This window comes from Zootoca vivipara, chromosome 2 (genome assembly GCF_963506605.1).
Source record: "Zootoca vivipara chromosome 2, rZooViv1.1, whole genome shotgun sequence".
Classification (NCBI taxonomy): Eukaryota; Metazoa; Chordata; class Lepidosauria; order Squamata; family Lacertidae; genus Zootoca; species Zootoca vivipara.
Genome location: NC_083277.1, coordinates 82,602,102 through 82,615,074, shown reverse-complemented (window position 1 = coordinate 82,615,074; position 12,973 = coordinate 82,602,102). Strand labels below are relative to the sequence as shown.

General features: G+C 42.7%; 1 protein-coding gene across 2 annotated transcripts in view; it reads left to right on the top strand.

Annotated features, from left to right (window-relative positions):
- Positions 1–12,973, top strand: part of CACNA1A (calcium voltage-gated channel subunit alpha1 A) — a 268,936-nt gene that overhangs the window by 127,238 nt on the left and 128,725 nt on the right. For both annotated transcript variants that reach the window (XM_060271756.1, XM_060271755.1), the window contains exons 6-8: positions 6,969–7,060; positions 8,349–8,501; positions 9,303–9,490. In XM_060271756.1, the coding sequence (XP_060127739.1) occupies positions 6,969–7,060; positions 8,349–8,501; positions 9,303–9,490 (433 nt within the window). The remainder of the gene's footprint in view (positions 1–6,968; positions 7,061–8,348; positions 8,502–9,302; positions 9,491–12,973) is intronic.

Here is a 12,973-nt window from a genome sequence, read left to right as displayed (position 1 = left end):
ACTACCATGTTTGGAGACCCACATGGTGAACTCTATCAGTTGAGTAATGGGCTCCATGGTATAGGGATTGATATACTGGTATGGATGTGTTTGAACTTGTGATTGCCTGTAGTTAGACTTCTGCTTTCCAATGCAATAGTGTGAGGGGAGCTGGATGAGGTGGCTCACAGCGCATTTGTCTCTCTGCCGAATTCACTGAGAGAGCTTTTTGTGTCATCCCTTTCATTGGCACAATGTTATGATTGGTGTGCTGGCCCAGAGCAGGGATTGGAGGTTCAAATGATTTGGCGTGAACCTGCTCCTTCCCCAATTCTGCCCTGTTTTGTCACCTCCACAAGTGTAGTTGCACTAGCATATCTCTTTGATAGTATGCCACTATAGGGCCCTATATGTATTTAGGACTTCTAAGGTGTTCTAAGTGGTGTGTATTAAACATTGAATTGTGCCTACGTAGCAACTGCAGTTGCTCCTATCCATTCAATGTCACCCTTGTATCTCCTTTCTCTCACTCAAAATTTAGATTGTAAGCCCTTTGGGGCTTGAGGTAGGGATCTGTTGCTGTTGTTTTTTTCTTATGTCACACGATAAAGTCCTACCGTATATACAGTACTGGTGTAGTAGTACTAATAGGAATAATTGCACCAAGATTAGATATCACTTCTGCACTGCCACCCATTCCTACTATATGCCCGTTCTCCTACCCCACATCTTCTGCAGCAATACCACTGGCCACAGCAGAATGGAGGAAGAGAGTGGGAGAGGACACTAGTGGAGAAACAGAGTGGCTTCACCCTTTTCTAGTGCCTTGGGACCTTTCAATGAACTTGCCGCAATCCAGCTTGGAATACTATGAGCATGGGAGCATGTTTCTGCACACAGGTCCTCCTTTGCTGGACTGGGAACCTCATTTATATACCACTATTGTGTGTGCATATTTTTTTTCTCCCATCCAACAGCTCCTCATTCAAGATCATGCTTCTCAGAGGAGGGTGGGGAGCAAGGGATGGGATCCAGTCACCCAATCTGTTCCCCACCAACCAACTGTTCAGCAGGTTTTTAACTTTTTCATGGAGCTCTGCTATACATAGTCCAATGGCTTGGATCAACTATATTCAGGCATAGACCTGGCATGACAGCTCTATCCATGCAAATGCTGAGGAGGAACGACATTACTGGTTTTCCTAGTGGACCTCCGTGGGGCTAAACATTGCCAAAGGAAGGAATGGCAATCAGGAGGGTCTAGAAATGTAGGGTAGTGGGTAATAGAGCCATTGTGACTTCAGAATGTCTCTAATCTAAGTACCATAGTACACAAGAAGAGTCTGGTTGGCTTGAAGCAGGCATCCTCAAACTTCAGCCCTCCAGATGTTTTGGACTACAATTCCCATCATCCCTGACCACTGGTCCTGTTAGCTAGGGATCATGGGAGTTGTAGGCCAAAACATCTGGAGGGCCACAGTTTGGGGATGCCTGGCTTAGAGCAAAGGCTTTCCACTGTGGCAATCAGATGCTTTTGAAAAGATCACAAGTGGTACTTTGCTTCAGTCTCCCCAGCAACTGAAACTCATAGGAATATTGTCTCTAAACATGGAAATGCCATACAACCATCATGGTCAATCACTGATGCATCGTTCATGAATTTGTCTAATCTCCTTTTAAAACCACAAAACCTGAGATCTTCACCACATAACTTGGAAGTGAATTTCATAAATTTATTATGCACTGTGTGAAGAAGGTACTGTCTTTTGTGTTTCAGCAGCTGGGAATGCGAAAGAGGGGCAAAAATCAACAGCCTAAGGCAAACTAAAAGATAGAAAACTTAACTATTTACTCTGACTAACTTCAGGGTAGTAACGTTGTTACTGTGGTCTGATATTTAGACGTGTCCGATGAAAATAGGTACACATTCAAGAGGTGAAGTCAGGTATTAAAAGCGGGGGGGGGGGGGTCCACCATCCAAGATTGAACCAATTTGTATGTGCCAAGATGGTTCAGAGTAAAATTTGAATATTGGAGCAAATATTTTTTAATGAAATCTTATATTTATGATACCTTACCCTATACCAGCTGCTAAAAAGTTGCACGCTCCCCACTGTGTTGATGAAATTTAGGCATATTTGGTAGGTTTGTAAAAAATAAAAAAAGAGAAATTTTGGGTTGCTGTTACAAAGAAAAATGATAAGATCATAGGATATAAATTAATCATGGATCCCACAACTATATTATCAGAAAAACTGAATAAGGCATTACCAATAAATTTTTAAAGTGAAATGGTGGGGAATATGTTGGCAGCAGCACAGATATTGATAGCTAAATGTTGAAAGAACCAGCAAAAGTCATCTGTAGGGGAATATGGAAAATATATTTGGCATACAATATTAATGCACAAAGTATTTTATAATAAACTTTAATAATGAGAAAGGTACCTTTGTAAGTGTGAATTTATTTCGTAATGGACTCTTAAATCTTGATATAAAAATATTGGGAAACCAGTTTTGAAAGTTGTATAAGATTGAAAACCATGCTCTTTTGTAAAAGAAAGAACTGTACTGGTGTTATTTAATCACAAACCAATTCTGTTCAATATTAATTCATTATTATGTAATTAGAGAAGTGATTAATAGATTTTAATAAATCATTGTTTAACATAATGATATAGTGTTGTACTATATCACACAATGATAATTAACTGGAATATTTATGTGATTTTTTTAAAGAAATAAGAGTTTATTATTAATAATAATAAATATTCAGTGCAGCAATACATAGGATGGAGAGAGAGTGGAGGCTGAAACATTACACTTCATAACAGCAAGGTAAGGATGTTCCGCTGCAAAGGGGGGTTACTATCAAATGTGCTTTACATTTGATTCTCCCTTTGTTTTAGGGCAGTTGTACATAAAAGATGTAAAACATACACGAAATACTTAAAATTTAAAGTCTAAGCCAAGGAACATCACAGAAAGTGGTGAGGCAGATCAGAATAATTGACAGGTGGCACCATCATAATGTCACATGATTGGCAGAGGTTGCTAAAAAATGGGCCATTTATGGGCCATTTGGAGGGGCTCAGTAGGCTAAATCAGGCTTGCAGGATCCACAAGTTTCATACTGCAGTCTGCAGCAGAAATGTGGAAAAAAGCTCAGTACATGTCTTGTGTCATGTTTTTCCGCTTCTGTGTCATGTATGAACTACCTGCACTTCAGGGTCTAGACACAAAATCTCCCCCCACCTCAGCTTGGGGTATGAGAACAGCACATAAACTCCAGGAAAAAATGCTACCTTGTAGGCGCCATATATTCTTGAAAGCAAATTATGCCAGCTTAGAGTTAGTGAGTTCTTTATCTTTCTTCCCATTTGTCCGAGACTGTGGCATACACCTTGCTCCCCCCCCCCCCCCCGGCTGAGTCACATGGCCAGAGTAGATAAGTGGTTCCTAATCAGAGTTGCTCATTGAGCCCATCTGAGTCAGCTTTTTAATTACCATAAGAAAAAGATAGGAACACAGCAAGAATAACTTCTAATTCCAGAGCCCAGAGATCTCATTACAACGCAATTATTATCCTCTAAAATGTAACCACTTTTAAGTTAGGAAAGGCACAAAAGGGGGGGGGCTGCTTAACTAAAAACCAGTGAAAGGATGCTAAGATCCTTGCCACGTATTTATGCCGTGTATGGTGCGTTTACCACTTGCCCGTGTTACGATGATCCTGAATGCATTGCAGTAAAATGAAGAGATTATGATAACAACCCGAAGGGGCAGAGGAACCAGAGACCAAATAGCAAACATGCGCTGGATTATGGAGAAAGCTAGAGAGTTCCAGAAAAACGTCTACTTCTGCTTCATTGACTATGCAAAAGCCTTTGACTGTGTCGACCACAGCAAACTATGGCAAGTTCTTAAAGAAATGGGAGTGCCTGATCACCTCATCTGTCTCCTGAGAAATCTCTATGTGGGACAAGAAGCTACAGTTAGAACTGGATATGGAACAACTGATTGGTTCAAAATTGGGAAAGGAGTACGACAAGGTTGTATATTGTCTCCCTGCTTATTTAACTTATATGCAGAATTCATCATGCGAAAGGCTGGACTAGATGAATCCCAAGCCGGAATTAAGATTGCTGGAAGAAATATCAACAACCTCAGATATGCAGATGACACAACCTTGATGGCAGAAAGCGAGGAGGAATTAAAGAACCTTTTAATGAGGGTGAAAGAGGAGAGCGCAAAATATGGTCTGAAGCTCAACATCAAAAAAACCAAGATCATGGCCACTGGTCCCATCACCTCCTGGCAAATAGAAGGGGAAGAAATGGAGGCAGTGAGAGATTTTACTTTCTTGGGCTCCTTGATCACTGCAGATGGTGACAGCAGTCACGAAATTAAAAGACGCCTGCTTCTTGGGAGAAAAGCAATGACAAACCTAGACAGCATCTTAAAAAGCAGAGACATCACCTTGCCGACAAAGGTCCGTATAGTTAAAGCTATGGTTTTCCCAGTAGTGATGTATGGAAGTGAGAGTTGGACCATAAAGAAGGCTGATCGCCGAAGAATTGATGCTTTTTAATTATGGTGCTGGAGGAGACTCTTGAGAGTCCCATGGACTGCAAGAAGATCAAACCTATCCATTCTTAAGGAAATCAGCCCTGAGTGCTCCCTGGAAGGACAGATCGTGAAGCTGAGGCTCCAATACTTTGGCCACCTCATGAGAAGAGAAGAATCCTTGGAAAAGACCCTGATGTTGGGAAAGATTGAGGGCACTAGGAGAAGGGGACGACAGAGGACAAGATGGTTGGACAGTGTTCTCGAAGCTACGAACATGAGTTTGACCAAACTGCGGGAGGCAGTGCGAGACAGGAGTGCCTGGCGTGCTCTGGTCCATGGGGTCACGAAGAGTCGGACACGACTAAACGACTAAACAACAACAATGATAACAACCATCATCATATTATTTCATAGCACTAAACCAATTGCAGGCAAAGTTCTTGGGATCCTTCCCAGCTATTGGGAAGGAGTGGTGGATTAAATTAGGCAGTTATGGAGAATGATTATTACTAGCTGGAAAAGGAACGAAGGTCAGCAAAAGAGAGATGGCATTCTTCAGATATATAAAGTGTTGTTTAAACAGGAAGGTTGGGTCGCTTTCTGTGCCAGTGGCAACAGAATATCCACACACACCCACCCTTTTTTTTTAAAAAAAAAATATTTATATCCTGCCTCTGAGGCAGCTAACAGCTAATAAAATCATAAAAAGAAAACATTAAAAAAAACCAGCAAGTAATTATCGGTTCATTAGAAACCACCTTCTTAAATGAACCTATTTAGTCTGGTTGTTGTCTGTTACCTAAAAGCACAGAGAGGAAGTCACCTGAAACTTTGAGTGGACACAAGCTAAGGGCTTCTTTGCACTGACCAACTACTACCTCTAAGCCATAGGTAGGCAACCTAAGGCCCGTGGGTTCTCAATCTGGCCCGCGGATGGTCCAGGAATCAGCGTGTTTTTACATGATTAGAATGTGTCCTTTTATTTAAAATGCATCTCTGAGTTATTTGTGGGGCCTCTCTGGTGTTTTTACATGAGTAGAATGTGAGCTTTAAAATGCATCTCTGGGTTATTTGTAGGGCATAGGAATTCGTTCATTCCCCCCCCCCCAAAAAAATATAGTCCAACTTGAAGGACGGTGGACCAGCCCATGGCTGAAAAAGGTTACTGACCCCTGCTAAGCAGTTGTTGGCCCACTTCAGCCATGCATATGGGCATAGCCAGGATTTATTGGGTGGGGAGGGGACAGGATTTATTGGGGGGGTAGAACTGAGTTGTCTGCAATGCAATTGGTCACTTATTTAAGCATTTTTTGTTTATTTACTTGATTTGGGGGGAGGGAGCTGCCCCCCTTGCCACGCCCATGCCCAGGCATATGCCAATGATGATGTAGGGAAATATTAGCATGGTACATCCCTGGAAAGCAACCTGTTTTCCTGGAAGGCCACTTTGGGAAGTGAGTGGGTGATTTTGGCTAATTCTTCAACTCCAGTCCATACATTTCTCTGCCAGCAAATTGGGTTGCAACTAACTAGTACACATTGGATGCAGCAGCATCTGTTCTTATGATTGCTGCATAAGGAGATGGAGGTGGGGGTGGGGAGTAAGGCTGCTGTGACTGCGGTATTCACTGACAACTTTATCCATGTGTAGATCAGTTCACAGTAATACTTCCTTGCCTGGTTGTGGGCACACGTGATTTTTGTCTTCAGGCATTTGCATACAAGTCTAGGTTTTCAGATGTAATTTTTAAGATTTCGTACAGATAAAATAAAAAAGGATGTGCATGGGTCCAAGGGGTCTCCTTCCCTTGTGGAAGTAGCCAACAAATACTTATTTCCAACTCAACAGTCCCTGGATACAATCTATTCTTTCATATAAATGGTACATGAACCAGATAGAAATTTGGAGACTATGGTTTTCCTTGATAAAATGGTGATTAGGAAAAGGGTTAATCCCACTTCTTGGGTGCTATGCTCCTTATCTGAATTGATTGTGCTTTAATGGAAGCCTGACATTCAGCAGGAGAAACTTCCCGGCATGTGAATTGGTGAGGAAAGCTTCTTAATGTCTGTACATGAAACATGACACACCTAAAATTTGCAGTATTTTTGTACTCTCTAAATGCAATTAATGTGTATTAGTGGAATGGTGGAGCTATTAGTTATTGTGGATTCAGAATAAAGGAACAATTGCTATTAATCCTCAGGAAATGAGTATGATATCTTGCAGACATCCCTAGAATTAACTTCCATAAGAAGGAAAACCTCCACATGCTTTTGGAGAAGTCCAGATTCCTTCCAAACCGTAGCAGGCTGGATTTCCACTGCGTTATTGGGGGAAATCTACTTTTCTTCCTACTCTGCTCTGCTGAAAAAGACCAAGTTCTCAGCACCAACACTTCCTCTTTATTTCTCTTGCAGCATCCTGGCAACAGTCGGCACCGAATTTGACCTGCGGACTCTGCGGGCTGTTCGTGTGCTCCGGCCACTAAAGCTAGTGTCGGGAATCCCAAGTGAGTAAACTGCACTCTTCATGTCCTGCAGCTCACTTGTAACCTCTTTGGAACACCCACCTTAGCATCTTCCTACAAGATATAATGACTGACCCAGGCAGGGGTTCTCGTCTTCCTGTGGCCCCAGTATCAACCTCTGCCACCACCTCCTGGGAACCTACAACATTTCTTACAGCATTCCCATGCAACCCATATGAACCGGCTTGGACCCTGTGTTCATCATCCTAGGCCCTTCTTTGTTTGCCTCTTCCTCAAGAGGTTTGGGGTTGGCAACATGAGAACAGGCCTTTTCTGTGGTTGCTCCCCATTTGTGGAATGCTCTCCCTAGGGATGCTTGCCTGGTGCCTTCATTGCATTTCCGTAGGCACCAGGCGAAAAAGTTTCTTTGTAGCCAGGCTGATTAATATTCTATGGTTTTTTAAATGTGTTTGAGGGTGGAGGATTATTGGGTTCTTAATGTATCTTACATTCTCATATATTGTTTTTATGTTGTGAACCACCCTGTGATCTTCAGATGAAAGGTGATATACAAAATAAATAAATAACCCAATGCCTAATCAAAGAATCTGTCCTCTCCCTGTAAAACCCAGACTCTAATCCTAGGGACACCTTCCCAGAAGTAAACCCCACTGATCACAGCAGGACTTACTTTTGAGTAAACATACATAGCATTGCACTGCCACCCCTTATTCTCCTATAGCCTCTACATGTAGGAACTAGAGCATCAGCCAGGAGTATGGCATCACTGGATATCCTTCCAAAGTTCTTGAATGCTAAGAGCGATGTCTAGAACTTGTGGAGTTTCCCATTTGTTTCCATGGTAGAGATTTGGAAATAATTTGCATGAATGGAGGCTATTCCAATGCAAGGTGGTTATCAAAAGGGATTTGGGAATATCCACGTAAATTCCATACTTGGGAAGATCTGATCCCTTGTGACCTTCCAAAATGGTTCTTGCTTAATATCAGCTAGTTCAGGTTTCTTATTAGGATTTCTTCTTTCTAGGCTTATGGTCTCTTCTGAAAATATCATGTAGCAGAAAAAGAAATGGTCATAGATTATAACCACATGCTGTACAGAATGAGGAATTTATTTTCTCTCATTCTTCTGTCTCCACTACTTCTGAATGCAATAAGGAGTGAATTCTGGGTTAAAGAGGGGGGATTTGCACAAAGCAGGGAGCAGTGATCAGGTCCCTCCCTGCTCCTGTTGAAATTTAAGTACAGTATGCATACTTATGGACCTGCCTTGTGATAATCCTGCTCTGCCCCCTGTCTTTTGCTTCCAGGTTTACAAGTCGTCCTCAAGTCCATCATGAAGGCCATGATACCTCTGCTGCAAATTGGCCTCCTCCTATTTTTTGCAATCCTTATTTTTGCAATCATAGGGTTAGAATTTTATATGGGGAAATTTCACACCGCCTGCAAGGATATTATTACAGGTAGGTAAAGAGCATCTGTTTCTCTGTGTCTGCTCCTCACCCTCACCATCCCAAGCTCAGTCATAGAAGGCAGTGAAGTTGTTTTGACTCTGGATAATAGGTATCAGGCAAACTTTTTTTCTGCTAGGATTAAATGAGCCAGGCTGAATATACTGAGTAAGCAAGTTTAGGGCAGGGGTGAGGATCTAAAAAGGGTCAACACTCCTAGGATTACTTTGGTAAGTGGACGGGAACTCCCACTTGCCAGTCACCTGATTTCCCCTGATCTCCTGTGACATCAGACATTTCCTCTGCCATGTCTCCAAAGGAGGATTTGAGAGTGTACTTAAGAGTTCACTTCTGATAATTTATTTGCAGCTGCTGTTTGAACCTTTCCCATATCCAATGCCAGGTGATTTAAGGTGGGTGAGGCACACCCAAAACAGCCTCTTGAGCCAAACCAGTGACCTGGTGAGCCTAATTAGTTCCTTGTTGCAGGGTTTCTTCTCCCCCCTCCAACTTGTGTAGGAGAAGAAATGTAGGCTGGATAGAAATGTACATGTTGGGTGGTGAGCCTCCTTGTGAGACTGACCTCAGGCCAAAACAGCTCTACCTGTTTCTACAGAAGCCAAGTACAGGGAATGCTAATTGACTGATCCCTGTGATATCACCACCTCTTTCCCTTTTCATATAACTTTTTTGTTATAGGGTGCTGAACAAATGTTCAAGCAACTGAACATTCCATGATGTGCTTTATTACCTGCTCCTGTGCTTGGCACAGTTGCAGTAGAACTAGAGAGTCTCTTTTTCCTCCCTCTACAGATGAAATCAAGGAGGAAGCTCCATGTGGAACGGACGCGTCATCACGCCTCTGCCCTAATGGGACCAAGTGTGAAGAATACTGGCAAGGACCCAACTATGGGATCACGCAGTTCGATAACATCCTGTTTGCCGTGCTGACTGTCTTCCAGTGTATCACCATGGAAGGGTGGACTGACCTCCTATATGATGTGAGTATTATTGTTATTTCTTTATACCCAGCATTCTTCTCTCAGAGGGACTCAAGGCAGCTTACAAAGAAATATATTAAATGGTAGAACTGGCTGTATTATGGTTCTGTCTGCAGAATTTACTGCTGCAAGAAAAAAATAAAAACAAGGACTTAAGTACAGTCATACCTTGGAAGCCGAATGAAATCTGTTCCGGAAGTCCGACTTCCAAAATGTTTGACTTCCAAGGCACGGGTTACGATTGGCTGCAGGAGCTTCCTGCAGCCAATCGGAAGCCCCACCAGACGTTCAGCTTCCAAAAGAATGTTCACAAACACTCACTTCTGGGTTTGTGGTGTTCAGGAGCCAAAACATTTGACTGCTAAGGTGTTTTTCAACCAAGGTACGACTGTAATTTGAAAAGATAGTATCTCTGGTTATATTATGAATGTAGGCAGGCATTGGCCTAATGCTGATAGAAGAACATTGTGGCTTTTTCTATGGTATAAAGGAATGATGAGTATAATATGTACCTAGGCATGGGAATTAGGACCTGTTTGCCACATTCCTGCCTTGTTCATTTGTTGGCTGCATACATGCATATATCCCTTTTTCACCAACATGCTTCAGTTTCATCTGTAGTAACTGCTGTTTTTCTGTGGAGTAGCAAATTAGTTTTTGCATCTGTCCCATAGCCAAGCATTCAGAGATCAGTTTCTAGAATGAAACTGTGAAGCATTCCATCTAAACCAGGGGTTGGGTGATCTCAGGTCCAGGGGCCCAATGCAGCCCTTCAGGCCCTTGGACCTCTCCCTAGGCCACCCCTTTCACTGGCCCTGCCTCACACCCTCCATGATAGTTTTTTTGTTAGCTGTAAGATGTCCTTGAATTCTGATAAGGTCTCATTTCCATGATGGTTGTAAGTAGAAACTTGTTGTTGTTGTTTAGTCGTTTAGTCGTGTCCGACTCTTCGTGACTGATCAGAACTGGGGGGGGGGGTTAATGGAGAAAACAGATCTTCCCACTGGCTGCCCTTTGACCATTCAAGCTAGGTTTCATAACATAGGTAATGAACCATGGGACAGTGGTGGTGGAGATTTCTCAGTATCTGTTGTGGAGCTTTAAGAGGTCACACAGGCAAAATGGTGCAATTATTGAGGATAGCTCGATTGCATTATGTGCAGCACAGTCTCTCACACACACCCAAATTATATTCCAGACCTTGAATTAAGAGGCCAGTAAATGGCAGTCCCAGTCCCTTACTTTTTCCTCTTTGGTGTTGAGTACAGCTGGTGGCTGGTTGTGTGGATAAGGCACAAGTGTCACAGCTGAACCAACATGGGGATGAAGAATTAATCCCAAAGCCACAGGGATTCCTGAATCCTTGGAGCAATTCAGGAAGAGGAAGGAAATTGGATTTCTCTAAAGAGTCCCAGCCAGACACCTCAGAACCAAGCAGATTGTTCTTTTACAACATCCTAATCATATACCAGCAGTCAGTTTCTTGTTATATACGAGCAGCTAGTTGGATCTGCTCCTCTGAGGCCTCCTGTTAGGATTGGTCTGCCTGCCATTAGGAAATAAGATCATTTGGAATTCAAAAGATAAAAGCACTCTACACCAAAGAGGCAATGTACATTTTTTGCTGGAGGTACAGTTCTAAGACCCTGTTTTGCAAAGCCAGGCTGCAGAGCACAGGAGACTGATAACTTCTGTGAGTCACAACAAGCACACCTGATTCCAGAATAGCTCAACAGGAACCTTTATCCCATAGCAGCAGACTCTGTAATAAGAAGCAAAAGAATCTGAATTGAACTGGAATGAAATGAAATGAGATGCACCCATTTTGGGAGAGTTTACTTCTGCAGGGGAGCCTTATAGGAACCTGGGGTAGCCATGGTGGCATGTCAAAATGTACTGCCACTTACCTAAAACATTTAGATGAGCACAGCAAGGACTGCCTGTCCTAGATAGCTCCGAGCAGCTAGAAAAAAACAAGGGAAAGAGCCTGAAAGCACTCAGACTACCTTGTAAAAAAGGAAAAAAAGCAGCAAATACATCAGTAGGAGCAGACCATGCTCAGAAAGAACTGTAGACATGCAAATTAATCTGCATATCTACATTCTGATCTGATCATGATCTGTTGGATGCAGTCTTGGAAAGGTGGCTCCAAATTGTGGAACATACGAAAATCCTCCGCCATCCCTGTTCAGGTGGCTCCACAGGCTCCTAACCACTGGTTTTAGTGTCCAGAACCCATTCTAGCATCCCAGCTGGTGGTACAGCATCCCCGTAAAAAGCCAGCCCATCCTTCTTTGACTCTGAGCTCAAGGCTGAGATTGTTAACAACAGTTTTGGGCTCTGCACAGGGATTAGACAAAGGATGAAAATTTAAGAGGGGGTGTTTTGCATGCTGCTCAGCTGAGCATCTGAAAAAGAGAACTCTCAGCTGTAAGGTGAAAAAGTTTGATGGCCTCTCACACTTTAATGGTAGCCACCAGTGAAGATTTGTCATTTTCCCTGCATTGTCACTTGAAATGACTCTACATCATGATGTAGTGTAATTCTGGGGCATCACAGGAAAATAAAAACGGCAGCTGCTAGCCTGAGGAGCACCAGTGAATTTCAAAACTTGTCCCCCTTATTTCATGGCCCCTGAGTGGGAACATAGAAGGAGGAGGCAATTTTGCTTCAGTCTAGTTTTGCAGTCCCAGCAACAGCAGAGGGTTTTGCATAAGAAATGGCATTGCTGGTTCCCCCAGTTGATAATATTTGCTCTTTTAAAATCAGATGCTAGTGGTGTCAACTTGTTTAATATAATCCTGGTTTTGTACAGCTGCTGTAGATATCTGTCCCCAAAAGCAGAAGGCTACTCCGGTATGTGAGAGGATGCAGAAGCCAGGTGATCTAGGGTTGTGCACTGGTAGACCTTGGGAGCAGATAGTGGTTTAGGAGAAACAAAGAATATTAGCAGGAGAGAATGTTGGTTGTAGAAGTCTTTTAAAAGGATAGAGCAGAGTTGGCAGAAGGCAAAGGATGGGTGAGACATGGAAAGGGAGGGAGACTGGCTGGTAGCCAGGGAGGGTGGATCACTGTAATGGAGAGAGCATTGATCAGTCATGTAAATGGCAATTGATGAGACTGGGCATGTTGAGTTTGTGTTTCAAGAAGCGTGAGGAGTGGTGAGGTCAAGAAGCCAGGAAGATTAGCACAGATTTTAAAATCTCTGGAGAAAGGGAAGAGAGCCAGGAGTCAGACACAGTTCTTGTTTACTGAAGTTGATTATGGATAGTACCGAAGGGCCAGCTATGGGGGCACCAATATGATATGTTGGTGGTACTCTCTCACATAATGTGTGATTAAAACATCCCCATTTTGCCTGCGAAACTCATTGCCCCAGAACTGAATGTCACTTGTTAAATTCTGAGTAAGGAGTAATAGTTATTGTTGAATGTTTGTTATGCTCACAAGAGGCAATTACTGAGGCTACAATAGTACTGTTAA